The sequence below is a fragment of the Phalacrocorax carbo genome, chromosome 1 (genome assembly GCF_963921805.1).
Source record: "Phalacrocorax carbo chromosome 1, bPhaCar2.1, whole genome shotgun sequence".
NCBI classification, from domain to species: domain Eukaryota; kingdom Metazoa; phylum Chordata; class Aves; order Suliformes; family Phalacrocoracidae; genus Phalacrocorax; species Phalacrocorax carbo.
The window spans coordinates 195,332,857-195,345,465 of NC_087513.1; the positions used below are offsets into that span (position 1 = coordinate 195,332,857).

General features: G+C 40.9%; 1 protein-coding gene across 1 annotated transcript in view; it reads left to right on the forward strand.

Moving 5' to 3' along the window:
• The window catches only part of LNX2 (ligand of numb-protein X 2), a 60,387-nt gene extending 49,175 nt beyond the window's left edge, over positions 1-11,212 (forward strand). Inside the window, exons 7-10 of the mRNA XM_064441096.1 lie at positions 1,869-2,046; positions 3,818-4,049; positions 5,821-5,979; positions 8,823-11,212. Of these exons, the coding sequence (XP_064297166.1) occupies positions 1,869-2,046; positions 3,818-4,049; positions 5,821-5,979; positions 8,823-8,958 (705 nt within the window). The 3' untranslated portion in view covers positions 8,959-11,212. The remainder of the gene's footprint in view (positions 1-1,868; positions 2,047-3,817; positions 4,050-5,820; positions 5,980-8,822) is intronic.
• Positions 11,213-12,609: the final 1,397 nt, after the last annotated feature.

A 12,609-nucleotide genomic window follows, 5' to 3' on the forward strand; every position in this document is an offset into this window, starting at 1 on the left:
ATTCAAGAATGCTCTCTTTGTTCCCGCTGTGCTGGCTGCAGCCAGCGAGGACAGGAGATGTGGTGCACACATACAAACAGCATGTTGGAGGCATGTGCCATCTCTTCCATGAGCCAGCAGTGCTGAGTTCTGCAGGGCCAAGCTGGGAGAGAAAGGCAGCATGAAGAGACATTCATGAAGCTAGTGTCAAATTATCCAGAAGACCTGCAGAAATAAAGCCTGTGCTTGAGATGTTCTTGTAGTTAGAAAAATATGACTTCTCACTGTTGAGAATTTGATTTTGTGAAATAATTGTCACGTTGGCCATGTCAATGAAGCCACCTTTCCTCCTCTCCTCTCTGTTGTCATCACTGTTTGTCATACTTCTGTTGGGAGGATTTACATGTGTTATTAGTATTTTCTTCTAAAAGTTTGGGTAGTTTCAGAAAAGAAAAAGTGAGGCTCTAGGATGCTTGTTTTCCTCCTGAGGGACAAAGGTGAGGCTCCTGAATACAGTTAGTGGCTGTTAGTACGTGCCACAATGTTGGGCCATATCAGCACAATGATTACAGCTCACCTACATCAGAGCTTGAACCCACTTTCCATCTGTTAGCATGGGTTGTATTCGTATCGCAGTTCCAAAGTCGATCTGTTGGCAGAGCTGATTTCCCTCGCAGATCAGTACCACCCATGGGCTCTTTCAAAATGGGAAGTCCCATATAACCGCAAGTGGACATTTCCCATGTTTCATACCGTTTATCTTTGCCCCTCTCTCATTAACCTACAATTGGCTTAGAAGTCCTGTGGCTTAAAAATGTTTACATAATTACATGGCACCGGCCAGTTAGTTCTAAAGCCCAAAGACTTAAGAAGGAGCTGTCTTTATAAGCTATGGTATGTGTACATATAGCTACATCTGTGATTAACATGTAATGTGAGGACCAGAGTGAGTCAGAAGGAGTATGTGGCATTGGAAGTTGAAGCAAGCAGTGTTGCCATTTTCCAAGAGAAGGCGGGAATAAATAAGTATTTGTAATTGGAAGAATCTCTCAGGTTATTTCTTCTGTTATTTTGGATTCCTTGCCAATATTCTGTTAAGATGCTAGTGAAGGTATATGTGTAGTGGTTTAAATGTATCGGTAAATATCCTGAAGAGGAAGAGCTTCAGCAAATAAAATATACTTTGATTCAGGTTTAGATCCTTTTGATGGAGCAAAACTAAATATGGGCTAAACTTTATAATTCAGGTGTTAGAAAACTAAACATAGCATCTCCTCTTGCTTCGAGTTTGGGTCTCCTTTATAATTATTAGGGAGTCTGCATAAGGCACCCATCACCAGCCTATAGCACTGATTGGCCTTAGTGCTCTGGGAGATTCAACATACCAGCTGCAAAAGAAAACATGATGTGTAAGGGCTTTGAATGGTCTCTCTTTGTCAGTATGAAAACACATGTGTTTTCATTTCCTAGGAGCTTCTCTGTAGTTGTGGGCCATATTCTACTGACAATGAGGTAATGCTGATGTTCACCAAGACATCAAAAGATTTGTTTCTGGTTTGTGTTGTCTCTTTTGACAATATGGTTTTGTAGTGCAGTCTTAAAGTTCAGCCTATTCCATTGTAGGATGCTAAGAAAAGCTGGAGTGAGGTTTTCAAGACAGGCCTTTATAAACTTTCCGTCTATATTTAAGTGTCTACATTAGTGGCTTTTTTGATTTTGGGGTGGTTAGTTTTTTTCTAACCTGGAGGAAATCCAGCCAAAGATGATTTGCACTACTTAGTCCTTTTAAACCATTCTGATAAAGTGCCAAAGTATAGCTTTGGGGTGAACTTAGTTGTGTTTTGTTCTTTTTTAAAGTTTTAACAATGTCATATATCCTTGTTAAACAGGATCTCTCCCAATGTGTTACATGCCAAGAAAAGCACATTACTGTGAAAAAAGAGCCACATGAATCTCTGGGAATGACAGTGGCAGGAGGCAGAGGCAGCAAAAGTGGTGAACTGCCCATCTTCGTGACAAGTGTGCAGCCTCACGGGTGTTTGGCAAGAGATGGCAGGATTAAACGAGGTGGGGCTCGGCTTTCCTGATGGCACGGGTGGCCTCTGCTGTTTGATGAATGTGTTCGCTGGAGTCTCGTGGTGTCAAAAAGTCTTTTCACAGATGTAGGGAAGCACCAATGGATGCTTTTCTTCATGTTTCAATAATGGAAATACAGTATTTAGTATCACACTTCCACCTTTTAAAGGAAAGGGATGTTTAGAGAATGATAGCAGGGGAAGCAGATAAGACCAGGAAATGTCTGGTTAAATTCTTTAAAGCTGATGGTAATCCCCTGAGCTGAGAGTCCGGTGCGATGCTTTGTACTGTAGTGCACGCATCCTGTTTTTGTGTTTAATGTGGTGGGCTGGGCCCCATCTCTGTCCAAGGAATCTCTGCACTTCAGCGTAATATCTAAACAGCAGAGATGCTCTGATGGCAGGCCACAGTTCACCCATGCTTAGTTTACCCCCAAAACTACTTCACTGTTGACCCTGCTTCCTGAATGCTTCCATATCCTCTGGGACAGCTTGGGTTTGCTAGTTGTCAGGGGTGCTGCAGCACCCATCCATGTTCCTCGCCTTTCAGATGGGAACCGGGAGGTGGAGGTTAGACTTGGTGTAGGTGAAGGCAGTCCTGCCTGATCAATAGCAAAGTATTTGATGATTAAAGCAAATTGTTCTGTATGTGAAAAGAAGACTTCTTATGGGAACTCTGCGATTCAGCGTTCACAGAATTACAGATTTAGGAAAGAAATTTATGAAAAAAATACTTCACAGATTGCAAATTTAAAAAGAACAGTGTGGGAGCATCCTTATATGCTTCTGAGAGAGGGAGATTTACACCCACATACCAACAGGTATCCTTTCTTTTTCTGTACTACTATGAAAAACACACTTGATGGAAGAATGGCAATTGCTCTTTCATTGTGTAACATTAAAGTAACCACAGCAGCAACAGAAGTGATTTAAAGTTAAGCTGCACCTCAACTTTAGGTTTCCCTGGGAAGAAAAAGCTTTCAAAAAATGAGTCTCGTTCCAGATGTGATCCAGGTCTTCACACTTTTGCTTTGTTTTTTCTGGCTTGCATCAGTGAGACATTGTGTGAAAGAGGAGACTGTCTCTGGTTGGACAGTAAATAACATTCTTGTTTTCATCCTGAGGCTTTTAAAAAATATTCTGAAATAAAATAAAAATTGTGGTAGTTTTTTTAGTGGCCTAGACTCTTTCCAGATTATCTTTGTAGAGTTGTTCTTTCTTCTAATGGACTGGTTTTTGTACCAACCTTTCCAGCAGTTTATGAATCCATTTTGTTCTCCTGAGTAACAAGTTAGAAAAAGCAGAAGACCTAAAACACCCTGTGGAGGCTCACTTACCTACAAGACTTGGTTACTTTGTGGTGCCCATAGTGTTGCTTCTGTCATTCTTCCTTCCCTTTTAAAGTTAGGTGGACCTAAGAGACACCACTGGAAACAATTATCTAGTGGCATCTGCAATGACAATTGCAGGAGAGACGAAGGTGCTTAGGCAATTTTTGTCTCAAATTTTCAGGGCAATGTACCATTGAAACTGCAACATTTGATGTGTTAAGTAGAAATAAATAATACTCATCCAGCTTAATAGTTCAGCACACCAGTGTTTCAAACTGACAGTATAAGGCTTCAGAGCTATTCACGTTTCCAGGCTGTTAGTTCAGACTGCCTCAGCTCCAAAAAATCCAGTGTGAAACCCTGGCGGGAGAGGTGCTGTCAGTAGGAACGACTCTGACAGACTGGTGTATTCTCCCTTGTGCCTTTGAACAGGTGATGTGCTGCTGAACATCAACGGCATTGATTTGACTAACCTAAGTCACAGTGAGGCGGTGGCCATGCTGAAAGCTAGTGCTGCCTCTTCAGTAGTTGCCCTGAAAGCCCTGGAAGTCCAGATTGTAGAAGAACAGCCCCAGGCTAATGAAGAACAGTTGAGTACCATCAGTGAAAATGAATATGACGCCAGTTGGTCACCATCCTGGGTCATGTGGCTGGGACTTCCAAGGTATGGAATTAATTGGTAAAGTAATTAGTTACCTGTTTTAAGCTAAGTCTGAGAGAGATGCAAAAGCAGACCTGATTAGTTACAGCACATCTGCCCTTATTTCTACCTGAGCGACCATCTCGGCTATATTCGGTTGGCATTGTGCTTACGAAGCAGACTGTGAACAGGAGCAGTGTATCCTTAGGAAGCTGGAAAATGAATAGACTTGGTTTATCCCTTCACAAACCACAGCAACTACCCGTGTGGATTCTTCTCACTGAACACAAGCCATCTTTTCTATTGCTTAAATATATCATAAGTTCCTGTAGCATATCTAAAACCAGAGAGATTATTAATAAAAACACAAAGGATTTACCCACATGTCTCTGCTAATCTGCTAGCTAAATTTATGAGGCCAAATACACAACTTCAGAATATTGGATCAGACTTGCCATTCTCACAGGCTCTCAACACAGGTGTCTTCCAAACATACGAGCCTGTAGTTACAAATCCCCATCTATTTTTTTCAAGTACCCACTACCATCTCTGCCAAATGCAAAAACTCACCAAGATTTGCAGCAAGCTCCCTCCCCTTGACTAATCTGCAGTCTGCTGGGCATCAACATGTTTCATTTTTACTCTTCTGTTTTTCACTCTGTTGTGGCTGCAGCTATAAGCTCATTCCAGCACTGCTTGCTATCAGGAAAAGCTCCCGCTAGAGCGAATAGCGTTATTAACTCCAGCATGGGTGTGCAGGTTAATGTGTCTCCCTCTGATAGAGTTACAGGGCTCAGGTCTGTGGTTTAAGCATAAAACCATGACAAGAACCAGGCGTGTTGGTAGCAGAGCTGCAGCTGAAGAGAGCAGAACCATGCATTGGCTGTCCAAGCATTTCACATTTTTTATTTTCTGAGTTTCACTATCAATTAATTTCTCTTCCATTCAGGTATTAAGGAGTTACTTAATATTAATAAACATATCTCAGTTTTGGTAAATGTACTTGCTTTCTATGCTTTAACTGTGTTTTATTGCTTATATACTGCAGATGCCCGTGCACGGCTCCTAAAGTTCCGCTATGCATTGTACTGCTATTCTTTAAAGGAGTGTTGTACATCTTTTTTACCCAAAAGCTAATTTGTATGTGTGTTTTGTTTTGGTTTTAGTTTGTTTTTTTTTTAATTATTCTCTATTTCATCAGCAAGAATTAATTTTCACTGAGAAAGATAACATCTACCAGTACAGTTAGTGAAGCGTGGTCTGGATTATTTACATTTGTGTAATAAAATGCCTATTTGTTTATATTTTCATTACTGGTGATGCATCAGTTCAGAGGTAGAGATGATGATGTATGGATTCTTAGATCTTTATTTAAAGTAGAAAAAGCCTAAACTGGCTGGGGGTGGAAGAAAAATGCATTGCATTTTTGACTTGCAAACTAAAGATGTTGGGTATCTATTTTCCACCCACATTCTTGCCACCTGTGAAATCCCTAAAATGCCATTCTATTACTGTCAGTTTACAGAGTTAACTGTGTTTAAGTAATTATTCTAGCACTGCGTTATTTCTTTGAAAACACTTTCCTGCCTCAAGATTGTGGTTTTTTTTAGTAATCATTTGAATATTACAAAATTACTCTGTTTGGGAACAGAAGTCTAATCACCATCCCTCCCCTTCTCTTCCACACTTAGCACGGTGGTAACGATGAGACAGCAGGTGTTGTGCCTACTATAAAAATATCTATATGTGGTATACACGGCTTTTTCTTATGCTATCCTGTGCTTCCATTCCACAGCTGCCTACATAGCTGCCATGATGTAGTACTGCGGCGGAGCAATTTAGGGAGCTGGGGTTTCAGCATTGTCGGTGGCTACGAGGAGAACCACACAAATCAGCCTTTCTTCATTAAAACGATTGTTCTTGGAACTCCTGCGTACTTTGATGGAAGACTAAAGTAAGCTAAAATAACAGTAATAATAATAATAATAATAATCAACACTTTTAAATAGTTGCATGCTGGTGCAACTAATTGCTTAATGAAATAGGCTGTAGCATCTCATGCTGAGGCAGGACATGCAGCCCAGTAGTGCTTTGCCTCCCTGATGAGTGTGATGCAGGGCAGTACAGGGCGTTCCTGCTGGGGAAAGGGTGTCTGTCAGAGGTGGTGCTTGCACTGACACCTCTGCCATCTCCCGTCCTTCTCCCTAGCTCTGGTGCTGATGGCACCTGCTGCCTCCATCTCGTTGTTGACTCTTCTTTAGGCCAGGAGACATTGCAAAATGCATATGTGCAGAACTGGCTAGTTTATAATTGTTTGTCTTCCTACGGAACAGCTAAAAAATCAGAACTTACTTCTGTAAAGTGGGGAGAACTGCTTTATCCTTTCATACAGACTTCTAAAGCCACTGCTGGAAACTGTGGTACTGAAGATGGGCACCGCTGCTTTAATGGAAGAGCAAGAAAGTAGATGAAAAAGATCTCTGAAAAGGTTGTTAAGGAACCAAGTCCCCATGCTAGTGCCCTGAGAGTCATTAGTTGGCGGGAAAGACACCAATAAATGAGGCAAGTTCAGTGAAGGCCCCTGAGATGGTGTGAGCTGGAGCACTTTCCCTGTGAGGAGAGGGCTTCAGGGGCACCTAATGGCCCCTTCCAGTACCTACAAGGAGATTATCAAGGAGACAGAGCCTGGGCTTTTCACAGTGGTGCAGAGTGAGATGACAAGAAACAACAGGCACAAGCTGAACAAAAGAGGCTGAATCAGAATCATAGAATAGTTTGGTTTGGAAGGGACCTTTAAAGGTCACCTAGTCCAACCCCCCTGCAATGAGCAGGGACATCTTCAACTAGATCAGACTGGTTATAAGGAGAAACTATTTCCCTGTGAGGATGGTCAGGCAGTGGCACAGGTTGTGTAGTCTCTGCCCTTGAGGGTTTCTGAGACCTGACTGGATAAGCCCTGAGAGAGACGGTCAGATCTCACAGCTGACCTTGCTTTGAGCAGGAGGTGGGACTATACCTCCTGAGGTCCCTTCTGACCTTAAAGACTATATGATTCTACTTACGTGTTATGTTTGGATGCAACCCCCAGGTTGACTATCCATATATGCATCTTAGCCTTGTTTAGGATTAGATCAGAACTAGGACTTAAATTCTTGTTAAAGGTTCCCTTGTTCATAAACTTATTTTTTGTGAAGACAGCAGTAAAGAATATGCAACTTGAAGTTTTATGGCATGATTTTTACATGTAGATTTACTTACAAAGCAACTTAAGAAAAAAATGTACTTACGCCTAGAGCCTTGCCAGTAATTCACGTTTTTTCAGTTCAATGACTAAACAAATAAATGAAAAAATAGCTTGGCTGAACACAAAATTACATTTCTTTGGCCAACTCTGGAACAGTTGGAATTAAATGAAAGATTTCAGTTCAACCCAAAGTAATTTCAGATTGGGGAATTAATAACTAGAAGTCTTCATGGAAAACATAATTCTTAAGAAGAGAGGAAGAGTGGTTGTGGTCACGCTTACCCCCTTGTAAGGAATGGGAAAGATAATCTTGTGTGATATTGTAATATAGTACCCTCTGTTCAAATGTACTGTCTCACTGAGAACATGGACTTAAAAATGGGCCATCAACAAGGGAGAGCTCCTTAGAACCTGCACCGTGAGTTATCATGGGGCAGGTCTTTTTGAAGCGGCTCTGTTCTGTTTAAATTATCTAAATGTTTTGTTAGGTTGGAGAGGAAGGGAGAAAATAACTTCACAGTTCAACAGCTAAGACAGTTTTCTGCCTACATTATCTGTCTGGTGTGATTTTATAAAGGTGAAATTGTTTCAGCAGAAATGCTGGGTGAGTGAGACCGCAGTCAGTGAACTGTAGCATTTTGGTTTGGTTGGCAGGGGTACTTGGTTCAGGCAGAGAAGCGCTTTTGAGTGCGCATTTGACTGGTGTTGGCCACGCTGCCTCTTCTTCCTCTGCTCTGCCCTAGTGGAGGGCACCAGGAGAGCATCTTTTTGCCATCCATTTTGGTGCCTCCAATAAATAGTTGGGAGGATCAGTTTCAGGAAGAGTCTTGTTTGATCTCCAGAGTAATTTTCGACTGCTCTGGGGATGCGAAATACACACTCAAGTCACAGAAAAGAGGTGCTTGGAGACGGAGCATGCTCAACATAGGAGGAACTTGAGCGTTTTTTTTAAAGTTTCTCTTGAGCTTGTAAGAACTAAAACTTAACCCTTAGAGGTCAATTTTCTCAAGGCCAATAAGCAGCATCCTCCCAGATTTCAAGTCCCTTCTTCAAAGCACATAGATGCTACAGTTTCTCGGTTGAACCATCTGCTGAGGGGGATTTCAAGGCAAATGGTTACATTTGACAAAATCGTAAGCCATTGAAAACAAGGTTCTCGGTTGGGATGTGGTTGGTAACCATAAGTATCTTTACTTACACCTCCTACAGTAAAGGCATGTTTGGTGTAAATGTGTTATAATCCACACAAACAAAGAGAAATGCTTCTGTCACGCACATGCTATCTTATTATCTTCTCTTGACTCCATTAGATCTTGCCAACTGTCTTCCCTCTCATTTCCCTAGAGTTCAGCTCTTAATGCAGAACTATTATTTGTATTAGAATTGAATCCCACTGATTTGGGAATTTCTCAGATGAGTTTCAGTAGTAAAACAGGCTTAAAATGGAACCCTTTGGGGTTTTTATCACCCCAGAGTTGAAGTGCTGTTTGTTGGTGTGTACTAGTTACTGCAGATCAGTAGTCGTAATTTTTTTCCCCTTCTTATGTTTTTAGGTGTGGTGATATGATTGTTGCTGTAAATGGACTATCCACGGTTGGAATGAGCCATTCTGCACTCGTTCCCATGCTGAAGGAGCAGAGGAACAAAGTGACTTTAACGGTGATTTGCTGGCCTGGAAGTCTCATATAGATTTGTGAATCACTTCAGTTCAAGCAGCTTCTTTTTCTAGATAGCTGGCACAAATATCTCCTCTATCTTTTTTCCCCTATTGATACAGCTGGTTATACGCAGGGCCAAAACTGCTGTATTTTCTTTTTTTTACAGGCCTCTTAGACTCACTCTATGTATCTTTCCATCCTGAAATAGCCATTTCTGTTTGCTATATCCATTGCTGATGCAAATGCAAATATACACGAGCTCACAAAGAAACTCCCACTCCGATATGCCTGTCATTGAGCTTTCCCCATGAGGCTTGTAGCGTGAGCAGAAGAACTTAGTGGTTCTTTGGGTTTCTCTGCACAGTCCTCAAGTTATATGTGATATATAAACGTAATAGCCATGTGCCCGTTCTTCCCTGTGGAGAGAACGTGTGTCAGTACCGCAGTGACACATCTATCTGCTGCTATGAATCAAAATCCATTTCCAAAGGTACGTCTCTTCATTCTGTATGCCTTTCCATTTTTGATTCAGTATTTCAGACTGATTCAAGTAATCCATCTTACTCATCAAAAATTACTTCATTCCCCAAATTTTTCTTGCAGGGCACCAGTGTTTATAGAAAAGTAGGACAAAAGCCTGGTATTACTGGAATTTTTGTAAAGTGCAATAATTGGACTCTTTGTTAGGAAACTTTAATATATTGGAGAGTTTGTATCCTATAATGGTAAGGAATATGGAAGTAATTACTGTTGCAACGCTGACAAGAATACACGTGCTCGAGGTTGCCTTTGAGTGAATGGCTTGCAGTGTTAGACTTTACTTTACAAATGAATGTTTTGCTATGTCAGAGAATTTTGATGAACATTTTTATGAAGATCATTTTTACCGTTTCTATTGTAGTTGTCAGCTCTCTTTATTCATGTGTGGAAACAATACTTTGACTTGCACTTTCTAAATGAGAGAATTATTTCCAGGAAAAAACCAAGCTATTAAGAAACCATACGTTATGGTTTACAGGTGGGCAGGCTAGAAAGAAGGCTCTTTGAATTCAAGTCCAACTGCAAAGTAAGCTGCAAAATTCACTTTTATTCCCTCACCTCCTGACAAATGTGCAAATGCCTTGATATCAAATGCTGAAACGATCTCTCTTGCATTTCAGGATATTTTTTTTCCCTTTAGAGAGCACCTGCTATTAAGTTGTCAGTAAGAGTAATACTATTTATCTTGGATTGTATTTAGTGTTTTTACGAACCAACCTGTAACTTCTAGACTTTGCCTTTCCATGATATTTGCAGGCTAAGCACCCATTTGTTTAAGAAAAGAGGGGCTGAGCGCAGAAAGAAATGTGCTGACCTGGAGCTAACCCTGTGCGTTGTCAGTGTTCTGCGTATTTGAAAAAGACCTTCATTTATAAACAGGTTGCCAACCTGAACTCATTTTATGAATGACGTCTGTATTGTATTATTGATTACCAGAGAATGTATTTGAGAATCACAGCATATTTCAATTGTGAAGCATGAACTTTATTTTCAGACTTAGCCAGTATAATATTGGGGCATATTATCGCATGTCATTAGTTCCAGTAGCTTTGTTTTCAAAAGAAATAAAGTTACTCTTTTGGAAAAAAATGGTAAAAATCTCATATGAATGAAGTGGTTTTATTCCTCTCTGTAATGTATGCTATCGGTTTAAGTTGATTATATTAAAATACAAAAAATGCCCTCCGCAGTATATTACTGTGCTGAGAATTTTTGTTTCTGAAGCAAACACCAAACTTATTTGACACCCTAACTGATTTAAGAACAAGTTTCCTCCCATCCCCAGATGCTGTTTAACTGTATGCTTTGCTCTTCATGCAGGTTTTTTTGTAAAGTACATCTTAGTGTAGACTTTAGTGAAGATTATGACGTATGTACTAGATCTAATGGTTTTTTATTTTAAAAATTACACTTTTCATTCAAAACCCTGCAAAAATCAGATTTTTAGATTTTTTTCTTTTATATGTGTATGTAACAAAAGCATGGGTTAGCTTAAAATGTGCAGTTTTGTTTCTGTGTGCGGTAGCTTCTGATCAGAATGTCTAGCGATAAAACCTTTCTGAATTAATTACCTTCCTGAATCATCTCTCCCTTTTCTCTTGTAGCTACGTAGTTGGGTTTGGTTTTCTGTGCCTTCTGTTTTAAATTATTTCAAGTTTTTTTTTTTCCCCAGATATTGCTATCTAATTGTATGGTATTAATGAAGGATGAATGAAAATAAAAGTTCATTCTACTCATTTTAATAACTCAAAGTATTGTCTCACTCTTTGCAAAAGATACGCGTAGCTCAATGCAGACTCAGTTTAAAGGTTTTATTTTTTTTTTCCCCTGTGGTGATTTATCATAAATTACAGTTAGTGAATGTACCGGAAGAGTCTGAGGGCATGCTCATCCCGCCAGGGTAACATACCAGCTGTTTAAACAGTAATTCCAGCACTGAAAAGTGTTTCTAAAGCAGAGGCAAGATCTGTGTCGTACGGTACTTTGCCACAAGCAGCGTTTGCTTTTTCCCTTCAACACCAGCTGGTGCCGATCAGCTGGAGGATGTTTTCACAGCGTAGATTTGATGCAAGGAGACAGTCTTGCTGGAAACATCAGTTTTACAGCTGAAACTTGAGTCTCCTGGTAATCAATTCCCATCTCCATCTCCCGCAGGCAAGTATGCTCTATCTTTAGACGTCTGTGAAGCTGGAATGAGTCTAAAAGCAATTTCTTAATGATTTGCAGTAATGTTGCCCCAAACCTGGATTCTCATTCCTTGCAGTAGTTAGTCGGCTATGAATAGATAAGTTCCTTTAAAACAAAACCATGCCTACGTACAGAAATGCAGAAGAAACCAGTCACACCTGCCAGTAGGTTATTAGCTCTTGCACTTCTTGTAAGGTAAGAACTACCAAGATGATCAGGGGACTGGAGCATCTCCCTTATGAGGAAAGGCTGAGAGACCTGGGTTTGTTCAGTCTGGAGAAGAGAAGACTGAGGGGGGACCTCGTCAATACTTATAAATATCTGAAGGGTGGGTGTCAAGAGGATGGGGCTGGACTCTTTTCAGTGGTGCCCAATGACAGGACAAGGGTCAATGGACACAAGCCGGAACACAGGAAGTTCCACTTAAACATGAGAAAAAACTTCTTTCCTGTGAGGGTGCCAGAGCAGTGGAACAGGCTGCCCAGGGAGGCTGTGGAGTCTCCTTCCCTGGAGACATTCAAAACCCGCCTGGATGCGTTCCTGTGCCCCCTGCTCTGGGTGTGCCTGCTCAAGCAGGGGGTTGGACAAGATGATCTCCAGAGGTCCCTTCCAACCCCTACCATTCTGTGATTCTATAAGAGCCAGACCATCAGAGTTTTGATTTACAGGCAGATTAATGAATTCATTTTTGCAGCTGAACGTGCACAAAGCTGTTATGTGAGATGTTGGGACCTCATTATCTGTGGGCTGGAGCTTTGTGGGAGGAACACCTTTCCCAAACAACCCTAGGGATCTCCAGCAAAGATTGTAAAACAGTTCTATTCTGCTTCACAGCATGCCAGTGATATTTCATTTGCCACTCTAAACTTCCTAGTTAGAGTCAGGAACAACTGAGGGGAAAATTCAGCATCACAAAAGAATTAAGAATTCATTTATTGTCAGGTCTGGGGCAGGT